Source organism: Podarcis liolepis (genome assembly GCF_965112155.1).
Source record: "Podarcis liolepis genome assembly, chromosome: 14".
Lineage (NCBI taxonomy): Eukaryota > Metazoa > Chordata > Lepidosauria > Squamata > Lacertidae > Podarcis > Podarcis liolepis.
In genome coordinates this window covers 40,612,194-40,633,492 of record NC_139569.1, presented here as the reverse complement: position 1 = coordinate 40,633,492, position 21,299 = coordinate 40,612,194, and the positions used below count along the sequence as shown (strand labels likewise).

Genomic DNA, 21,299 nt, shown 5'->3' with positions numbered 1-21,299 from the left:
TGGCATTTGTACGCCGCCTCCCCAGCAGACGAGTTCTTTGGGCGACTCCCATAAGCAAGTGCTACAAGTCATTTAACGCCCCCCGAAGTTAAAAGCCCAGGTTGAGAAACCAAAACAAAAGCACAGGAGGCGCAGAGGAGACGCCTGAGATTCAGAAGGCCGGGGCGTTATTTAAGCCCCTCACCATTTCAGCCGCCGCCCCCTCCTCTTTACTTAGGCACCCCTCAGCCACTAACCCCTAGGCACAGCTGCCTCAAGGGACTTCCTCCCAGGATTTGGGGGGGGGGTTGGTTTGCGGGCCACCCCTCCCCCCGTTGCCTAGCAACCCCTCAGCCGGGGGTCGGGCGCTGCACGGCGGGCTCCTTCGCCGGACTCCTCCCTACCTGGCCGCCGACGGCTTTGTCCATGGCTCCAGCAGCCAGAGCAGAGCGGGCCCGGGCGCCTCTCTCAGCGGCGACGGCGGGACGCTTCTTCCCCCATGGCTCTCTCTCTCTCTTTCTCCCTTCCGCTCCCCTCACGGACCGGCTTCCCGCTCACCACCCGGCGCGGCGAGCAGCTAGGCGACTCCGCGGCGGCTGACGCGGCTCCCGAACAAGACCCGGCTACGCCACTAGCGACGGCTTGAGATGGAGGCGACGGAGGGGAGGGGCGGGGGAGGAGGAGGAGGGAGCATCTGGGACGGGAGCCGACGGGAGACACGCCGCGCTTAAAAGCGTTGGTTTCAAAACGGCGTCCTCCTCCGCGCTCGGAACTCCCCCCTCCCATCTTCTCCGCCGTTGCCCAGCAACGCCGGGCCTGTAAGGCTAGTATGGAGCCCAGCTGGAGTTCATCAGGGGGAGGGCTGGTGAAACTCCTCCGTGCTTTCTTCTTAGGCTTTTCTTTATTTATCTATTTATATGTCCATCTATCTAGGTGTGTTATGCCTTTGCCTGCATTCGTATAGGCGCTCCTCGCTGTGGGAGTGAGGCCCACAGTGGGGCTTTACTTTACACGACAGGGTGAGAGCTTTCCTTGAGCTGTGTGTCAGTTCAGTCCGACCGTATGCATGCTTACTCACGAGTAAGGCCCACAATGGGATTTACGCCCGGTGAGTATGTAAAAAGATTGCAGCCTAGCTGCCTAGTAAAAGAGTGTTGAGAGTGGCTGGGGAGACTCAGCCAGGTGGGCGGGGTATAAAGGATTTATTTATTTAGGTGTGTGGTTTTTTAACTATAAAGGTGCAGGGTTTTGTTTTAGGATGGTGTCTACTATGCTTAAACGCTTGCCTTTTATACTTGAGCTTAGCACTACATTTTTAGGTCAGGGCTTTGCTTGCTTATCTGTGTATGTATGTTTTCAGTTCTGATGCATATATCTGTGAAACTTATTTTATATTCTTTATTGAAAAAATTAAAAGTGCACTGTCACAAGGGTGCAGAGTAAGAGAAGACACACACAAAAAGAATTTTAAAAAATAGTGGAAAAGAGAACAGAATAAAAGAAAGAACTTGTATACATGACCCCCCAAATATGTTATTGTAGTTAACCAGAACTTAACCTAATGCCGTATTTATAAAATATCTCTGTGAAACTTGGGGGAGGTTGACTTTTACCCCTTTCTCAGTTTCTTCCATAAATAGGTGTTTTTCCTTCATGCCAGTTGTTGTGTATATATAAAATTACAAAAATGGATTAAATGATCGAAGCTCATATATCGTATTTTTCCGTCTATAAGACGCCCCCATGTATAAGACGCCTCCTAGATGGCCCAGAGTATAAGACACCCCCTAATTTTTGAAATTATTTTTTAGGGAAAAACCTAGTCTTATACATGGAAAAATACTGTACAGTAATTAGTTGCTCAACTCATAGCACAAAACTAGCCATGCCTACTTGGAAGTAAGTCCTACTGAAGCGACAAGGCTCAATTCTATACCTAGTTTCCTTGGAGTAATTCCCATTGAACTCAGTGGGCTTACTTCTGAGTAGATGTGTATAGGATTGCACTGTAAGATGTCTTTATTCAAGTGATCAATCTAGTTTTAATGTTTTATATGTTCATGTCCAATGCCATTGGACAAGTTATTGCAGCCATAGTGGTATCTAGTGTTATTTTAACTATTAAATGTGGCGTTGGCAAATGGGCCATTCATTTCTAATGGTCATTAGAGTCATAATTTTTTTCCAGTTTTCACATGGGATGATAAAATGTCACTAAGCATTGTATTCCTACAGAATAATTTACAGTGGTACCACTGGTTGCGCACGGGATCCGTTCCGGAGCTCCGGTCGGATCCCAAGGAATTTGCAACTGGAGGTGCCTGTTCTGCGCATGTGCACGGCACGGTAGAGCGCTTCTGCGCATGCGTGCAGGGCGAAACCTGGGAAAATACTTCTGGGTTTGCCGCATGCGTAACCCGAAAGATACACAGCCAGAAGTGTGTGTATCCAGAGTTACCACTGTACTACTATCCTCCTCCTCCTATTGCATTTGTTTGTCTTCAGAAATTTGTTTAGTCGTTTAGTCGTGTCCGACTCTTCGTGACCCCATGGACCAGAGCACACCAGGCACTCCTGTCTTCCACTGCCTCACACAGTTTGTCTCCAGAAATATCTCTGCCTAAATCAGGATTCAGCAAACTTTTTCAGCAGGGGCTGGTCCACCTTCCTTCAGGCCTTGTGTGGGGCCGGACTATATTTTTTGGGGGGTGGGGGGATGAACGAATTCCTATGTCCCACAAATAACCCAGAGATGCATTTTAAATAAAAGGACACATTCTACTCATGTAAAAACACGCTGATTCCCGGACTGTCTGCTGGCCGGATTTAGAAGGTGATTGGGCCTTAAGTTTGCCTCCCCCTGACCTAAATGCTTCCTTCATGCTGGAGGAAAGTTTAACTGAAGTTCATGTGGACAAATACACTAACAATTTCAGAGATAAAATCTGAGCAGAGGCAACCCTAATCCAAATGGTTGCTGGTTGTTCACCCAGGGCCATGGGGTCAAAACAACAAATCATATGTTTATAGGATTATAAACCCTATGTTTATAGACACACATCTTTTCAGGTTGTATTAAGATCAAGGATGGTATGGAATGATCTACATCACTTATTTGAAATCACTCTCAGTAATGGGCTTGTTATTCAAAAGCAAAGTCACATACGTGATCAAGCTTTGCATGAAAAACCAACAGCCTATCAATTTATATCATGTTTAGTGACAGTGACTAAATACTTCATTGGAAGTATACATGAACATACATAGCAATTATAAAGTGAGTCACCTCCTGTTGATCATGTCTCTCAATTAGAGGTTGCATTTTTGATCCTATATAGATAATTCTGACACAGAGAGTGAGGATGCTACATGCTGACCTAGATATAACCACTGGTTGTTCTAGTCAACATTATTTCCAACACACTTTTTTTAAAAAAGGCTGATTTTACTGCGTACCTTTAGATGTTTCCACAAAAGTCGATTATGAATGCTTGTAAATAAGTAGACTGTTTTTCAGGTGGGAAATTGAGTCTAAAGAAGACAAGAATAGTCAAAACCATCTGTTGAAGCTGGAATTTGAACTCAGGATTCCATGCTTTTAACACCAGAATGTTCTTTATTAGATTAATGCTTCACAACCAAATCGAAGACTTGGAAAACAAGTTAGAAAACATCACAGCTAGTAAAAGTGCTTTTCGTAGCTGCTGATTAAATGTTGGAACATACAAACCAAAACCATCTATTTTTACTGTCACTTTGGGTAGAATCTATATATTACAAAATCAAGCCTGAAATATTAAATATCTATATTTTCTTTGCTTTGGGGACTAGCACAAGGCAGTCCAAAGCCCACTGGTTGTATACTAAAGGTGCACCAATTTAACAATCCTAAATGTTTACAATTTATAATACAGTGGTACCTCGGGTTACATACGCTTCAGGTTACAGACTCCGCTAACCCAGAAATAGTACCTCGGGTTAAGAACTTTGCTTCAGGATGAGAACAGAAATCGTGCTCCGGAGGCGCGGCAGCAGCTAAAGTGGTGCTTCAGGTTAAGAACAGTTTCAGGTTAAGAACGGACCTCCGGAACGAATTAAGTACTTAACCCGAGGTACCACTGTATAGTATTTTAACATTCTTTTAGAAATTATTACATCTTGTGCTGTTGCACTTGTGTCCTCATGGGCTTCCCATAGATACCAGGTTGGTCAATGTGATAGCAGAATGTGGGACTAGATGGGTCTTTGGTCTGATTGAGGAGGGTTCTTCTTATTTTCTAAGAAGCACCTCTCTTTTTTGGGTGGGGAGCAGCTCAGAGACCAGGGGCGGCAGCAGCAGTTGCCCAGAGGAGCAGAGGCTGAAAGAAAGAAGGCTGCTTAAGGCCACCTCTGGAATTTAAAACAGGCAAAATTTGAACCAAGGGCTTACTTTCTCACTTTGAGCAACACACTGCACCAGCACTTTCAGAGTGTTGTATTTTTGGTTACAGACTTCAGCCCACTCCCGGGATGGGGGGCATAGTCAGTCCCTGAAGTTTCCTTCATCCTCTCTTTGTGACTGCTTCCCTTCTGTGAGGGGACAAGCAGAGAGAGGGAGAGAGAGGTATGAGAATGAGTAGCAATCTCCACTCATCTTGTTCTCCCTCGAAGATGGTATGTATGAGTAGCATGTGTGCTTTTATTTAAAATCCATCTCTGGGTTATTTGTGGGGCATAGGAATTTGTTCATTTCCTCTCCCCCCCAAAAAAATATAGTCTGGCCCCCCACAAGGTGTAAGGGACAGTGGACCAGCCCCCTGCTGAAAACGTTTGCTGACCCGTGTAAGCTGTTGTGCTCAGTTCCTTCTTGCAGGCATCGCAGAAACATCTGGTTGGTCACTGTGAAAAGGATGCCGAACTGGATGGGCTGCCAAGATTGGGGGCACAGTGGAAAGTTGAAAGGGTGGCTAGATCCAGAAAAAGGAAGGGGAGGGCAGGACAGGACAGGATAGGCATCAGCAGGGGGCCCTGACAAGGCACTGATACCTTGACAGCTTCCCCAAGGTGCCAGGTGCTGATGCTGGTTTAGACTGAGAGCACATTGTCTAAGGGCCTCCCCAAACCTGGCACTGAACACTTGTTAAGGTTAGAAAGCACTTCTAATGTGAATCTATACTATCTTCCCCCAACCTGGCCGAGAGCCAGTGAGGTGTAGTGGTTAAGAGCGGTAGACTCGTAAAAGCCGGTGTTCTAAATAAAGCACATGGAGTGACTGCCTATTCAAGTACTGTGTTGTACAATTTAATTAACTTTGCTTGCATTGCTAAACACACTAGGGGTTTAGCCTCATTGAAGACAGTAGGGGTTACTTCTTAAGAAACATGTAGGAGTGCTGTTATTGCACACATATGTATGTTTGTTACTTTTCGAGGTGAGATATTATCACGTCAATAGGATTGTGAGATGACCTTACTTGATTTGGATGCAAGTTCAAACTTAATAATTCGTTATGCTTGCAACACAACTGTGAAATTCACAGTGGTTGCATTTCCCTTCCTCACTAGGAAAACACTGTTGGTGATCAGAAGTCCAGAAGAAGGACCCAGTTGCCTTTTGAAGGTCTCTATTTTTAAAATAGTTTTACTGTTTTCACAGAACAAAGAACACAAGGGGAAACACATAAGGAAATAAATAACCCCCCCATACCTTAACACACACACACACACACCCGGTCAGATCAGCCATTAAAGCAAGAACAAATAAAACCAAGCTAGGGTGCTATTCCACATGCAACCATGAGAGCTAGGTGGACAAAAATATTTTTTCCTTAGTGGCAACAGAATAAAGCCTGACCAAGTTGCAGAAAGTGGGCCATGTCGATAACTTTCTAATAATTGTCAGTGTCAAGAAAAGAGAGAATAGTTGTTCCCATATCCACTAGTGCAGGAGTGGGGATCTTGTGGTCCTCCATGTTGCTGGACTACAGTTCCCATCATCCCTGATGGTTTAACTGTGCTACCTTAGGTTGATGGGAGTTGGAGTCCACAACATTTGAAAGATAATGGGTTCCCTATTTCTGCCCAAATGAGAAAATAAACAATGTGTTTATAAACTTAGAGGTAGATTTCTCTCAAACAGTGAAGCCTGTAATTTGTGCCCACTTCCCTGGGAAGAAACCCCACTGATCACAGTGAGATTTACCTTCAAGTAACCATGCACAGGATAGGGCTGCATGAACATTTTCTTAATTTAGCCGAACAACATGCTGTCAGAGGCTCTTGCTTACTTGGGGACAACTTTCATTGAACTTAATGCATAGGATCAGTCTGCAATGAAGCCCCAGACTCAGGCACCTTCCTTGGAGATTTTCAAAGTCTAAACAGGTCTAGTACATTTAGTAGTGCTTCAAAACCTGTTTGACCAGAGCCCATGGCAGGATAAGGGGAAGTGACATATATACAACAGGAAACATATCATTGCAACGTTTCTGAAAACTATCACCTGCAAACGGAACAGGACAGTTTAAGCAGGGCTGCAAATTGACAATGCAACCAGACATAGTGCATTACACATTGTTATGTAGTGTAGTTTCACCCTGGGCCAACAGGGGGATACTGTATATAGTTTTCACTCAGGTCTGTAGATAGTTTTCACTCAGGTCCGCGTCTGTTATTTTAGGCGGGAACTCTGGGCTGTTGTGGTTACAATGTTGACAGCCGGCTGCCTATAAATACAGGCCAGCTGAGCTGTTCGCAGGCAGTTCTATTCCAGCTTACCATAATAAAGAGCTACTTGAAGAAATCGCTGTGCCGGCTGCTATGTCAACCCACGACTTAACACACATTTTCTGTGTTCCAGTTGGACCCAAATCTCAAGATCAAATCTACAACAGAGAGAGAGAGATCTAAACATATTGTTGAGATCTGTGGAAGTATCACAGTGATGTCAGTGCTGGGCTGAACAGCACCACACTACCTCTGGGTTTGGCAGGGAGCTAGGGAAGATTAGGAACAAGAGAAAGCACAATTCTTCCTTTTGGCAGCTGAAGGTGGAAATAAATGTGCGTATAAATGAAGTAAAGTAGCCTTTGAGCCTCTTCTTCAGTATTTAGTTTAATGTTTGATCATTGTTACCAATGTCTATTTCATCTTTTATGTTAATACAAATCAGCATTCTGCCCAATAGGGTTTTGTATTTATGTTGAGAAACTATTGAAGCCAAGGGCATGTGTGTCACACAGCTCAATCACAAATACTCATTACTCATTCCTCCAATAGTATGTACTTTTTAGTAGTTAGGACTGCAATCTTAAATATTTTCTGTTCTGGCAGAAGGCTGAATTAGGAGATTAAGGGGGGGTTACAGTCCCTCCATCGGCTATGATGCTACAATAATTTTAATGTTTTGCCCCTTCATATCTTTTCCAGCATCTGCATTAAAGGAGTGTATCCAAAATATGGTTTTATACAGATCATATCAAGTGTGCTTAAAACCCTGCAATTTAAAAGGGGAGTTATATGATTCATTAATAAATGCAAGAGGGTAAGATGTCATCATTAAGATAAACAGTGTGTAAAGGTTTCATAACTTTTGAAAGTAAACAACTAAATCCCTCTGCAATCCACCTTTCAGTTCTTCGTAACATAGTGTTATGAGTGGGTGTTGAAATCTGATCAAGCCTTCTAATCCCTAGATTCAGCAAGGGTTAAAATATAAGCCAGACTACCTTCTTTCATTGAGGTGATCGCCTGGGTGAAAAGCTAATAAGAGAGCAAAGGAAAGGGGCTCTGTGCCAGATAATGAAAGGGCGAGTCCCATCCTCCAGCTATTTGATAATTAGAACAAAGATTGAGTCTGAGAGCAGAGTTTGCTGTGATGTGACCTAGAGGAGGAAAGCTGCAGGCTGAAAAGATGGAGAGTGCGCTATGGCTGATTTCTGCTTGAATTCAAGGCTGCAGCTATGGGAGTTAATGCTGTGAACCCCTCCATCATAGGCTCAGGTTGTATATGTGTATAAATAAACCACATATCCTAAAGACACCACAGTCTCTACTGTGCCTCATTTCCGATAGGGACCCCTGGAATCTCGCACCACTTTGAGATTGCAGTGGCATGCAGCAATATGTTTGTGCATGTTGTACTTCTGTTGAGAAACAACTTATTTAAAAACCCAGTCACTGCTCTCCTTCTGAGAAATGTGGGAGAACCCGTCTGCCCAGAGAATCCAGTGAAAAATGCCCACTACAAGCAGGACCTGAAACAACTGCCTTCTTTGTAATGGCCATCAGGATTGTAAATCTGGAATGCAGTTCAGCTTGTTAGGAATCCTACTCCAAATGGTGTTGACTGTCAAGTTATAGCCTGTGACATTTTTCTTAAGATATTTGCTTGATCGTATTTAAAATAAATGTATTGCTACAATGAAAATGGCCATTGTACAGTTCTCTTTTATGCTCCAGCAATACATGCCCACATAAAGGTCACTTCTTCTTTCTTTTTTTGGTAAAGGCTGTTATTCAGGCTTTGTTAACAATGCAGTTCTTCAGAGCTAATCTGGGTAGTGCTTTCTGGTTCTGTTTTTATTATATGGCAGCAAAATGTCTGTCATTATGATGGGCAGATAGTGTGCACAGAGAAGGGTGCTGTCAGGGCAGAAATCCAGAGCCCCACTCGGCTGAATGAGCAGGAGGGTCCCCCAAATGCAACAGGGATGTCTTGACACAGTTTGGACTAGGCAAAGTAATGCATATTTTCATCTGTTATTATTGACTGGATTTCCTGCTGTCCTTGACCACAAAAAGATCCCTGTGAAGGGTTACAACAGTATAAAAATACAACATTAAAGTCCGTTTTAAAAAAACCATCAGAAGAATAGAATGGATCCTAACAATATAAATCTCAGATGCCAAAGGCTAGGGTAAAGAGGTACCGTATTTTTTGCTCTATAAAATGCACCAGACCACAAGACGCACCTAGTTTTTGGAGGAGGAAAACAAGAAAAAAAATATTATGAATCTCAGAAGCCAGAACAGCAAGAAGGATCGCTGTGCAGTGAAAGCAGCAATCCCTGTTGCTGTTCTGGCTTTTGGAATAGCTGCGCAGCCTGCATCTGCTCCATAACACACACACACACATTTCCCCTTACTTTTTAGAAGGGAAAAAGTGTGTCTTATAGAGCAAAAAATACGGTATCTATGTGTACGAAGTCATTAAGTCGAGAATCTAAAACTGCATAACTGCACTGCTGGATGGCTTTCACATTGCAAAGGACCCTTAGAGAGTGCTGTGGATCTGTTCATGGGCACACTGTACCCCCTTATTCAGGATCCTGCCCACACCCCTCTCCATGACTGGAACAGAAAGTGGTTTTTGTACTTGCTTCAATGTGTCCCAAAGTGGAGCACTTTACCTTTCTCCATAGGAAACTCTTCACTTATATGGGAGAAGTTAAGAGTGTGCACTGGAACTATGCCAGATGTCAGCATCCAGCACCTTGCAGCAACTGTTGATGCCCCAGAAAATCAGCAGATCTCACCTGTACTGATGTATTCTAGTCCTCCTATATTAGGATTTCAGAACTGCTGTTTCAGTTTTCTACAAGGTCCCCAACATAGTATTGTTCCAGAGCACTCTGGGGAAATTTAAATGGTGATTCTAGTACAGCCTGGAGAAACTGGTCTGAAATAACCCATTCACGTGCATGTTTCCACATTAGAGTCTGTCTCTGTGGTATAGTGTCAAAGCAGAATGGATTGGGTAATGTTCACGTGTGACAAAGTCACCATTGTACTCAGATTACAAATGCAGCTGGCTGGTATGTTGGAAATCGAATGCTAGATGAGATTAACCTTTGGTCAGATCCAGCAAGACACTTCTTATGTACTGACGCCAACTGCACCACCGCCCATAAATAATTTCTTCACCACATTCTATTCCTGAAGAAAGCACCAGCATGAACTGTCCACTCAACTACACTTTCTCAATTCTTAACAGAAGCAAGGGGAAGGAATACAGTCCTATCCCGCTGGACAAGAGAAGAAAGAGATATTGTCTAAAACATCACACATCCTTATCAGCCTATTGCATGTGTGAAGAATGAGAATGAGGGCTATGGTGGTACTCCAGAACGTCTTCTCAAAGACCCTCCTGGGGCATAGAAAGGACTCACTGATTCTTTTGTGGCTGTGCAACTGTCTCCAGCAGCTATACAGATTGCAAGGGAGGAGAGTCTGACATAAAGGTTTGTGATGTATTCCCACTCATTTAAGGATCTCCTAGTACACATGGTACTCCCCTCCTCAGTTTATCCTCAAAACCAGCCTGCAAGGTAGCTTAGGCAGGGAGATAGTGACTTGGCCAACCAAGGTCATTCTAACCACTGCTCTCACCAATGTAGTCATTGCCTTCTAGTGGTACCCATTTAGCCTTTATAGTGCCAAACAGCGGGATGTTTGTGGCGCTCCCAGACAGAAGCAAGACGATGCAGGGCAGGTTGTGGCCATGCAACTCTGTCTCTTTTGCACCTCTCTGAATGTTGTGACACAGTGCTGTTCTCTGGATTAACTCTGAGAATCATTTCCTCTTCCAGCTGGGTGTCGAAGGAGCACCTTCACCTCTATTGCCCTATTTGCTTGTTATGTTTGGTGGACAATGCATTCTTGGTAGTCAACAAATTTGGTGAGGGGTAGAGCCTTTTCTAGGGTGTCAAGATTTTAGAGAACACCTCTCTTCAGCTCAAGCAAGTGCTATCATTGTTGACTCACTAAAACAAGGCTGGGGAACTTTTGACCCTCCAGATGTTGCCAAACTACAACTCCTACCAGCCCCAGCAAATATGGCATATAGCCGGGGATGATAGGAGTAATATTGGGAGCAACAAAGATTCCCCATACCTGTGCTAAAGTAGGTTCCTAGGTTTCTAGACCATTCTTCATCTTTATTCACAGCAGGCTGTTATGTTTCAACTCTGTCCTGTTACCAGCTTTATTATCATTTTTATCTGTATTGATTTAAAGGTGGATAAAGGTAAAGGGACCCCTGACCATTAGGTCCAGTCGTGACCAACTCTGGGGTTGCGGTGCTCATCTCGCTTTATTGGCCGAGGGAGCCGGCGTACAGCTTCCGGGTCATGTGGCCAGCATGACTAAGCTGCTTCTGGCAAATCAGAGCAGTGCACGGAAACGCCGTTTACCTTCCCGCCGGAGCAGTACCTATTTATCTACTTGCACTTTGACGTGCTTTCGAACTGCGAGGTTGGCAGGAGCAGGGACCAAGCAACGGGAGCTCACCCTGTCGCGGGGATTCGAACCACTGACCTTCTGATCGGCAAATCCTAGGCTTTGTGGTTTAACCCACAGCGCCACCCAGTATGTTAAACAATTGGCTGTGCATTACTTCCAGACTGATGTGCTCTGGGCGGTATAGAAATGTTTTAATAAATAAAAATGTTTCCAGGTGAGCGTGCAAAACGTTCTTTTCCGAATAGAAACAAGTAGGTAAAACACTGGGCCTTATTAGCTCAGCTCTTTGGTACTTGAGGAAATTAAAAATAGTGGTGGCGGCAAGCCCAATTCCATGGGCTTGGGGGGCGGGAATAACGGGAGGTCCAGACCACACCCAGACCCCATCTTCTCTATACGTTTAAAGCAGAACTGTCTTAAACAGTCTTGACTCCCCCACTTCAAGAATCCTGGGAACTGTAGTTCGTTCGGTGTGCTGAGAGTTATTAGGAGACACTCGCATATTGCCCATTCCTCTCACAGAGCGACAGCTTTCAGAGTTCCCCAAGAAGGGAACCACTTTGAAAACTGTAGCTCTGTGGGAGAATGTAGGTCTCCTAATAGCCGCCATAACATTTTTTAAAAATTAATTTTTATTATTAAAATAATTCAGCATTAATACACACGTTACAAATATACAAACATACATTTCATACACTCCTTAAAAATATTCATACATACCCACTCAATTCCAGATACTTCTTTTTCCCATCACCATCCCTTACCCCTCACCCCACCCTTGTGTTGAACTTCCAATCTACTCAATTGCAATTTCTTTCCACTTCCATTACTTTCTTTGACACACTTTAAAACCAATTTTCTGCTTCTTTTTCTGTTACACATTGCTATCCATCTTACTTAGTATTTCAGTATTTATAACGGAGCTTGTTTATTCTAATAGGAGTTCTGATTTTTCCAGTATAGTTTTGCAAGTATCCTTTAAACACCTTCCAGTCTTTGTCTATCTTCTCTTTTGAGATCCTTCCAATTTCTCCCATTGTTTTGGATATATTGTAATACTCCAAGCCACTCTGTTTTTGTCGGTATAATATCACTTTTCCAATTTTTCACAATCAATAGCCTTGCGGCTACTGTTGCGTATAAATATGTCTTGTCTTCTTCCTTTAGACTTCCTGGTACTATTCCCAATAGAAAACCTTCTGATGTTTTCCTAAATGAATATCTGCCACAACATTAACAGATGATGCTTCCCAGGATTCTTTGGGTGTAAGCTTTGACTATTTAACGTGGAAAGACACTGCTTTAATAGTAAAGGGCAGGTGGGGCTCTGGTACCAGTGGCGGTGGGCCTTATCCTTTGGCAAAGGATGCTATGTGCTGGCACCAGCCCTGCTTGTCTACTTCTGAGATCACAGTTGTGGGTCTAGGAAGGTTTATACTGGGAGGGGTGATGTGGTAGACCATCATGCACAGTGCAACATTTTTATGGAGGAGAAGTTTTAGAGACAACACTTTGCACTAGGGATCAGGCAGGGCAGAAATGTCAGCTGTACTGCTACATAAGCAGGGCCTAACCCTTCAGTGGGGTTTGCCTTCCAGTCTCTGATCCCTGTTTGTTATCTCACTTCATCTACAACAACTTGGCCTCTTTTACAGTGCTGCAATTCCTCTGCCAGAAGGTGTAGGAGGACTGCATAGATTCCTACTTGGCAGGGTCAGATTCCAGACAATCCTCTGAATGCTGTTTAGCAGCAGCAGCTATGGAATGGGGATGAAGGCAGCGAAGGACAATGTGAAGATTAGAGTTGCAACCCTGAACACACTTAATAGCGAGTCAGTCCCATCAAGTTCCATGGGGCTTACTTTGGCCTAAACAAACTTGAGGAAATTGCACCACAGGTAGGGCAGGATAGCAAACTGATGGCACAGAGGCTCAACCAAGTCACCAAGACAAATTTGCCTGGCACCCTCGCCAGATTTTTAAGTATGTCATATTCATCCAGGGCAACGATATTATTGTTTATGGCGTCATAGGGTTCTTTGGGAACAACTTAACATACGTAAATTGTCCATGGACTGTCTTGGTGTTCATGTATGCATTCTGCTCATCAAGCTTATTATATACTACATGGTAAAATAGGCCAACACATGCTTTTTAAAAAGCTTCAAAGCCAAAAAGTATTGCAGCTTTTTGCCTACCGAATACTGCTTTATATGAAAGCCCAGCTACATCAGTGCTATGTTGCTAACCAAAGGACATCATAAAGCATGCTGCTCTTCTGGAGCCAATCCATTTGTTGGGTGTTATATTGGAGTGGATGAAGTGAATATTGTTTAATTATAGTGGACAGACAAAGAATGAGAAGTCCCTTTACCTTCTGAATTTTATTTCTCCCTCTCTCTTTTTAACCCCTATTCTATTTCTTATTTATTTATTTATTTATTTCTCTCTCTCTCTCTCTCCCTCCCCTCCTTTGTTTCCAATGCATTTAGAACCAAGTCTTAGTTAGTTTAGGCAAAAAACAATATTTGATATTAAATTTTGTATTTTTCTCTGTAAGCCCTAATAAAATGTATTCAAAACACAGCCAATCCATTTGGATCCAGAAAAATGTTCAATTTTGCCTGCCCCTTCAATGAGAGCACATCTTTGGGAATTATAGTAAAAGCCACAAAATGTACAGTCTGTAGCTAGAGCTGTTCAGCTGCCACAACTCTACTGGAGTTGGGGAGTGGGGAGAAACCAATAGACCTAATTTGGTTATGTCAATTACTTTCAATAGGTCTACTCAGAGTAACTTAGTGGAATACCACCTTGCGGTGGAAAATGTAAAAATTGTAGAGTTTTGCAAATTATGAACATTGGTTGCACAATTTATAAAAAGGCACATAATTTGGACTGCACTGGAGCTGAATTATTATCCTGTAATCTACCATGAACCCTGGATATAGAATGAGTAGGACACCTGCCACTCTCTCTCTATACATACATACATACATACATACATACATACATACATACATACATTTGAGACTATAGTTCCCATCATGGATTCCATGGTGACAAAGGCTGATACAGGAGATACCGGCATCTTAGGGAGCTGCCTTATACAAGATTAGACCATCATTCCCTCTAACTTGATATTAGCAATACATCTCCACAATTTTTAGATGGGTCTTTCTCAGTCCTTTAGAGAGATGAACTTGGGACTTTTTCCATGCTAAATACTGTTTCAAAGGATGTCGGTGTTCCTTATTTTTTGTATAGAAAGCTCCTTGCTATAAGCTATGAAAGAAAGCTAACCATCTGATTTCAGACATCTATTTTGGCTCCTACCTTAAAATGACAAGCCATTTCCCAGATTTGCGTAATGTTTAATGGAAGGAGGTGGGGAAACCATTTGGATACACAGTACGTTAATTCAGCCCTGGACAATAAAATTTTCACTGTTTAAATCTCGAGTAAAAAACAAACAAACAACCTCACAGTTACCTATGTGGGCTTTTTTTTAAAGAGTGGGGAGGAGACACATTGCAATTGTGTTCCAGGTACCGTTGTCTGAAACCTGTCCTGTGCTGCATAGCACACAAGGGGTTGTTAAGGCATCTTCTAGAATGTACTTTCAGTTCATGTGGAACAACAATACCTCTTGAGAGCTTGATGTGCACTAGAACATATTTCAGAATGCTCTGCAACATGCAGGATTTCCATGGCAGAAGTTTGAAAGCTATTGGCCTAGGGATTGAATGCACTACTATATAGTGTGCTATACAAGCAGTAAGAAATCATTTGGTCCTGCTCACATACTCAATAGCACGTGAAGGCACCAGTGAGCTTCTAGCCAGCATCATGCAGAGGCAACACTCAAACGCAACAGTGCCTCTACATGGCAGCTGTACACATGGCCACTGCAAGACTGTGGTGGCTCAAAAAACCAAACCAACAAGGGACATCATTGCAAAAAAATTAAAAAATCTTGGTAAGCATATCACCTGTAGAGCTCCTCCTCTCAGAGACACCGGGTTATAAAACAGTACTTTGCTTGATCCAACATGTTCTCAAAAGGGATGCCATGTGAGGGTGGAAGGGAAAGTTCACAAGACATCTAAAATATATGAACCAGGATTATTCCTTTCACCAGTGCTGCTAGTACAAAGGTAAGACAAGGATACAGAATGGGAAACAGCTGCAGGACATGGAAGAGGAAGAGAATCATGGGCAGGCAGGACAAAAACTCCATTTTTGGACATACCCCGCAGGCTTTCAGAAATATTCCCACAACCACATCCCCTCAATTCTAGGAATTTACTATGAAAAGAACAAAAAGCCGACCAACACTCATTTTCAAAGTTTTACTTCTGTTAACCATATTCTATCAGATTCCATGTGGAAACCTAACAGTCTCAGCTGCAATAGTGCTTTGAAATACCCTCTACTGCTTCCTATTGGCAGACTGTGAAAGAACTGTCTGTAGTTCACCTGCCACTTCAGAAATCCTCATATGAAAAGGCCAATTTTGACTCCATAGCCATCAGGTATGACTCCTGAATGCTGGTCATAAGTTTTTATTTAGTTTCTCCTCCTTTTCTTTTAAAAAGAGTAAAACCACAAACTTCCATTTGGCACCACTCGTCTGTGCAATCCCATCAACCACAGCCCATGTTTATCTAAATCCAAGATTTAAAAATCCAGTTCTGTGATGTGCCAAAACAACAGTGGCTAGGACACTCTTAAGAAACGGTTGTACATTAGCAAACAGTTAAATTGGTAATGCTTGATCAGTAGCGTTTGCATATAAATACCAAAGAGTAATACTTAAACACACGTGCAAAATTTAAGTTAATAGGTGCAGCCTGCACAATTAGCTAATCACATTAGATAATTAAGTGCATCCCACAGGTTCGTAACCCAATGTGGACATTTCCCACCTCCCTTTCAGTTTCAGAGCTAATATGGTTAAGATTACATCTGCACTTGTATTTTCATTAACTAAATTTAGTTCAGCCAGTCTACAAACCCATTCTAACTCCAGCTGCAAAATGTGGTTTGACACTAACTATGGTTAGCAAGAACATTCTTCTTTGAAACTGAAAGGGAAGATGCCAGTGGACTGCTCTTGACTGACTAGCCACAGAGCAGGCAGTAATAGGCTTGCACTAAGAAAATGTGGCATGTGTAGAAGTTTCACATAAGCCCCTTTGACAGATTGCAGTTGTTTAGCAGCACAGCTTCGTAGATGGTGCCCCTGACCTTCAGAGTGCTTTCAAAATACAGGCAGAAGGCAACAACACTCTCCCTGTATCTCTTAAACACAAGCCAGCCACATAATGAAAAACACATCAAGAAACAAAAACTCTACAATTTCTGAACTGCACTGTTTATTTTTGCTGCTTGAAACCTAAGTGACAGTATGCCACCATAATTACGGGGTTTCTTCTAAACCTTTACTACACTGCAGGTACAGAAATATACGGACACATTTTTGGAGAATTGACATTTTGCAAAATGCAGCAAACATTTTGATTTATACATGAGAAAAAGGAAGTGTTCAAAAGGGTATGCATTTCAAGTTATTGCAGGTTATTTTTTTGTGAAATTTCTTTTTTCTGCAGGTAAAATGTGTTTAAATTTAAACCAACAGGAACGTGTCAGTGTATTTAAAATCATGACAAACAAAACCTTCGCTCTGGTCATTAGTTGCCCCTTGACAAATTATTAGGGTGTTGCATGGTGAGGGCAAGATGTCAACACAGCATAAATCCCGTGGCATTTGGTTTTCTTCTGGAGATTAAAGCTGTTTTTCTTGGGATAAATGCAGCAGCAAAACACAAACCAGCTGATCAAAAAAGCACTTCTGCCATTAACTCCAATAATTTCAGGGCACACCAACCGACAGTAGTTTTGCCATTCCCAGTTTTTAAGGTTTACATCACTGCGCTGTTGCCTTAAGTACATTTTGTAATTGCCTGTTGTTGGTTAAGCCAGCTTGCTGACTACGGCCTGATTGAGAGAATTTAGTTGGTTGGTCCATTTATCTAACGCAGTATACCGTGCTCCACCCCTCTTCTGATGATCCAGCTCAAGGAGTTGATTGACTTGATCAATTCGGCCATGAATAGTGCTAAAGCAAGAGACAAAACAAGACATATTAAACATAGGTAATACAGGTTGGTGCAAAGTTATGAATGTTCCAGACAACACAAGCTGATGCAAATTATGAGTGTTTCCACTCATGGCCAGGAGGTCAAGAACACAACAAGGGGCTCATTATGTCCTTCCCCTCCCTGCTGACATCTCCAGTTCCCTCGACCCCTCTTTCTGTAGAGGAATTATATTAATGCTACAAACTAAAGTTTGCAAACCAACTATGGTTAATAGTCCGTGGTTCAGATTAACTCTGATGAGGGTCAAAAAGAGAAGGGTGGGATTAACAAGGCATGTGCAAGTCCATGGGACACTCCTAATTTACTGAATATGAGTAGGATATTTTTATTATTTATTTCATAAAATTTATACACTGATTATTATTTTTAAAAAACAAAAACCTTATAGCTGTTTCCTAAAACATAAAAAACAACAGTACTTTAAAACATGCAAAAGTTAAAATACTTAAACAGATTATAATTACCTCAACTTCCTAAGCGTCTGAATAGGCTTGTCTAAATAAAAATGTTTTTAAAGGTAAAGGTACCCCTGACCATTAGGTCCAGTCGTGGACGACTCTGGGGTTGTGGCACTCATCTCACTTTATAGGCTGAGGGAGCCAGCGTTTGTCCGCAGACAGCTTCCGGGTCATGTGGCCAGCATGACTAAGCCGCTTCTGGTGAACCAGAGCAGCGCATGGAAACGCCGTTCACCTTCCCGCTGGAGCAGTACCTATTTATCTACTTGCACTTTTGAACTGCTAGGTGGGCAGGAGCTGGGACCGAACAACGGGAGCTCACCCCGTTGCAGGGATTCGAACCGCCGGCCTTCTAATCGGCAAGCCCTAGGCTCTGTGGTTTAGACCACAGCGCCACCCGCCTCCCTAAAAATGTTTTTAGCAAGCACCAAAAAGAGTGGGAGCAGGGGGAGGTAAGGATCTGGCCCAATCCAGTTCCCCACTCCTGCTATAAAGAAACATTTAAAAAACATTCAGTACTCAAAAAGGAAAAGAAAAAAATACTCACTTATCCAGTATACACTGCACAAGCAAGCTCTCCACATCAGCTACATCTATGTTTAACTCCTAAGGGAGAAAAGAGGTATTAAATATCAATGTAGCTTTGGGTAGTAAGCATTTTTTTTCTTTATCTAGGAAAGCAAGGGTGAAGTTAAACATATAACGTCAATACCAGTTTGATTACTGGGAAAGGAAGGTTTAGCAGATGAAAGCCTTTAGAGTCAGCCTTGCAGGTTGTTGCTGGCAGTACATTTATAGCTCAATACTATAAACCAGTCTCCCAACCTTGTGACCTCAATAAGTTTGGACTGTTGTATTGTAACTTTTGAATAAATGTTTTTTTAAAGATTTTTTTAAAAAAAGATGCTTGGACTATAATTCTAGCACCGTGACATCTGGCCGTGCTATCTGGGCTTTAAATCCAGCAACATTTGGAGCACACCAGGTTGAGGAAAGACGCAAGTTGCAGTGGGTCAAGGAAAGGGTAGGAAAGTTTTAACACAAACAGCAGAATCAGTTATAGTTATCTTGACTTGACTAGCAATAGTAAAACCTATGTACCTATGTTGAGAGAGGGACAGGGGCCGGGTTCAGATGTAATGCAAAATCATGTTTTGTTTTTTGGCTATACATTTTTAAAATGTATCTAAGCCAAAGAGTTTGAAGCTGAACTGCAAACCATGGTTTTCACAAACTAGTGACACCAATTATGACCAAGCGGCTGCTACACCATGGAGACTGGAGTGAAACCAATGAAGCTGAATTCTGAGCAGCAAGAAGGAAGGAAAGCCACTCTACACAGTTACACTTTGGTTCTCAAACGCCTTGGTACACATACTTTTTGGCTCCCGAACACTGAAAACCCAGAAGTGTTCCGGTTTTCAAACATTTTTCAGAAGCCGAATATCCGACACGGCTTCCACTTGAATGCAGGAAGCTCCTGCAGCCAATCGGAAGGCCCGTCTTGATTTCCGAACGTTTTGGATGTCGAACGGACTTCCGGAACGGATTACGTTCGAGAACGAAGGTACAACTGTACTGTTGTTTTTCTTGTTGAACACCTGGAAGTTCCAATAATGGCATGGACTTTTAACTACCTAGCATAAACCATGGCTTTGCCTTTCACATTTTAAAAAAAGCCAATGAAAACTGAATTCTGTGATAAATTGTGCAAATAACCATATCTGCCTAATTAATTTTGATTTTGCCAGCTCAGCTGAAGAACAAATAGCTGTGCAGGCCTCTGTACCCACTGCAATTCCACTTCAGCCTCCTGTCTGGCTTTTGAGAAGTTAGAAGGCACTGACCACAGCTTTTCAAACTTATCTTTCACAGATGTAGTTTCACAGGTTTGTGAGGAAGAGGAATGTGCATCCAACAGCAATGTTGATCTCAAATTTGCCTCTCTCCCCCTCCATTTAGGAGTAGCAAATACAGAAAATAATTTGAGTTGGCAGTAGTCGACCGTTATTCACCAGACCCTCCCACTTTGATTTCTGTTCCTTTGAAAACTCTAGTTTGCCCCTGCTGCAAGTAACGAACATAATATCGGCAGGCACCCATTTCACTCCAGAATGCCCTATTGAAACAGCTACACATCATGATGTACATCATGCACCGCTGGGTGAAAGAGGGCAGTTGCTAGAGGTGGGAGCTGTTAGAAAATCTGCTGCCACTGACATTTGTAACAGTGGCAAGCCAAGAAAGAACGTTGTGTGTGTGTGTGTGTGTGTGTGCGCGCGCGCGCGCGTGCGCATGTGTGTCAGTGTCGCATCACTAATTGCAAGCCCTGCCACCACAAATTAACAGAATTTTCTTCCCACAGAAAACTGCAAGCGGTTTTTGAGCTGCTCCTTTTGCTGACCCCCGCCCATAACATTTGAGCCCAAAAATCATCTCATCGCAACCCAGTATTACAGCCTAAACTTATGCTGTGCTCCTCTGGGATTTACAGCATCTCTCACAACCCTGGCATCTGGAAGGGAAACAGCAAACAACAAGTTGGCCAGCTGTTAAAACCTCCAAGAGAAAAAAATATCGAGATGCAGGTTTTGTAAACAGTTTTAAGTGTAATCCTCTGGAGACAGTGTGTTCAAATACCTTAGAAATAAAAGGAATATGTATTCTTGTGTAAGGCTTAATTAATTTTATAAGCACTTGTGTTCGGATGTTTCGCAAAAGTTCTGGAAAAGAACAAAAGCAAAGTAATTACAGTATGAATACAATGAAAGCACTTTAGATAAAAGCAAATGCATAGGTCTAATTTTATATCTAGCGATCACTACACTTTTACAGATGCATTAGACTGTATATCAAACCCTAAGAATGTTCTCTCAAATGACGTTTCCAGCTGGGAATTTGAGTGAAATTTAAATCAAACTAACGAATTATTCAACTGTATTTAAATGCCCCCTAACTCAAATGGTAGCTCAATTTGGAAACAAACTGGGCATCAACCTGTAGAAACTGAAAGTTTCCCAATAAATGTCACCAGGTTCAATTCCTGGCATCTTTAGTTAACAGCTACTGAGCTGAAAAGGATAATGATTGTTACTATAGTTCATTAGAGGCCAGGGCTCCAATAGCAGAGGAATATAACACAAAGGTTGCCCTATACCTTCGGCTGCCCCATGACATATTGGATCAGAGGCGAGGAGGTTATTCACACTTTATTTCCTCCCTGGGCCACCCCTCCCACTCATCCTTGAAAGCAGCCTTTCTCAAGCTTGGGTCCCCAGATGCTGTTGAACTACAACTCCCATCATTCCTGACCACTGGTGCTGCTAGCTAGGGATGATGGGAGTTGTAGTCCAACAACATCTGGGGACTCAAGGTTGAGAAAGGCTACTCTAAAGCTTCAGTGATGAGTTATGTATTCTTCCTCTGCTCCATTCCAGCCAAGACTGCCCCCCTGCCCCAATCTTGTTTCTCTTGGCAAC

General features: G+C 42.7%; 3 protein-coding genes and 1 long non-coding RNA gene across 5 annotated transcripts in view; 1 reads left to right on the top strand and 3 right to left on the bottom strand.

Moving 5' to 3' along the window:
• SECISBP2L (SECIS binding protein 2 like) overlaps positions 1 to 718 on the bottom strand; it is a 42,793-nt gene extending 42,075 nt beyond the window's left edge. Inside the window, exon 1 of the mRNA XM_083475645.1 lies at positions 384 to 718. Within this exon, the coding sequence (XP_083331771.1) occupies positions 384 to 407 (24 nt within the window). The 5' untranslated portion in view covers positions 408 to 718. The remainder of the gene's footprint in view (positions 1 to 383) is intronic.
• The window catches only part of LOC310693470 (NAD(P) transhydrogenase, mitochondrial-like), a 963,907-nt gene that overhangs the window by 648,110 nt on the left and 294,498 nt on the right, over positions 1 to 21,299 (bottom strand). The gene's annotated exons all lie outside the window — the stretch shown is intronic.
• Positions 795 to 20,454, top strand: LOC310693671. Its single transcript, XR_014519304.1, has 3 exons — positions 795 to 1,087; positions 9,952 to 10,198; positions 20,186 to 20,454. It is a non-coding gene; the product is annotated as an uncharacterized lncRNA (long non-coding RNA).
• The window catches only part of COPS2 (COP9 signalosome subunit 2), a 19,835-nt gene continuing 15,090 nt past the window's right edge, over positions 16,555 to 21,299 (bottom strand). For both annotated transcript variants that reach the window (XM_083475909.1, XM_083475908.1), the window contains exons 11-13: positions 20,461 to 20,543; positions 18,368 to 18,426; positions 16,555 to 17,319 (exon numbers count right to left, since the gene is read on the bottom strand). In XM_083475909.1, the coding sequence (XP_083332035.1) occupies positions 17,175 to 17,319; positions 18,368 to 18,426; positions 20,461 to 20,543 (287 nt within the window). In that variant the 3' untranslated portion in view covers positions 16,555 to 17,174. The remainder of the gene's footprint in view (positions 17,320 to 18,367; positions 18,427 to 20,460; positions 20,544 to 21,299) is intronic.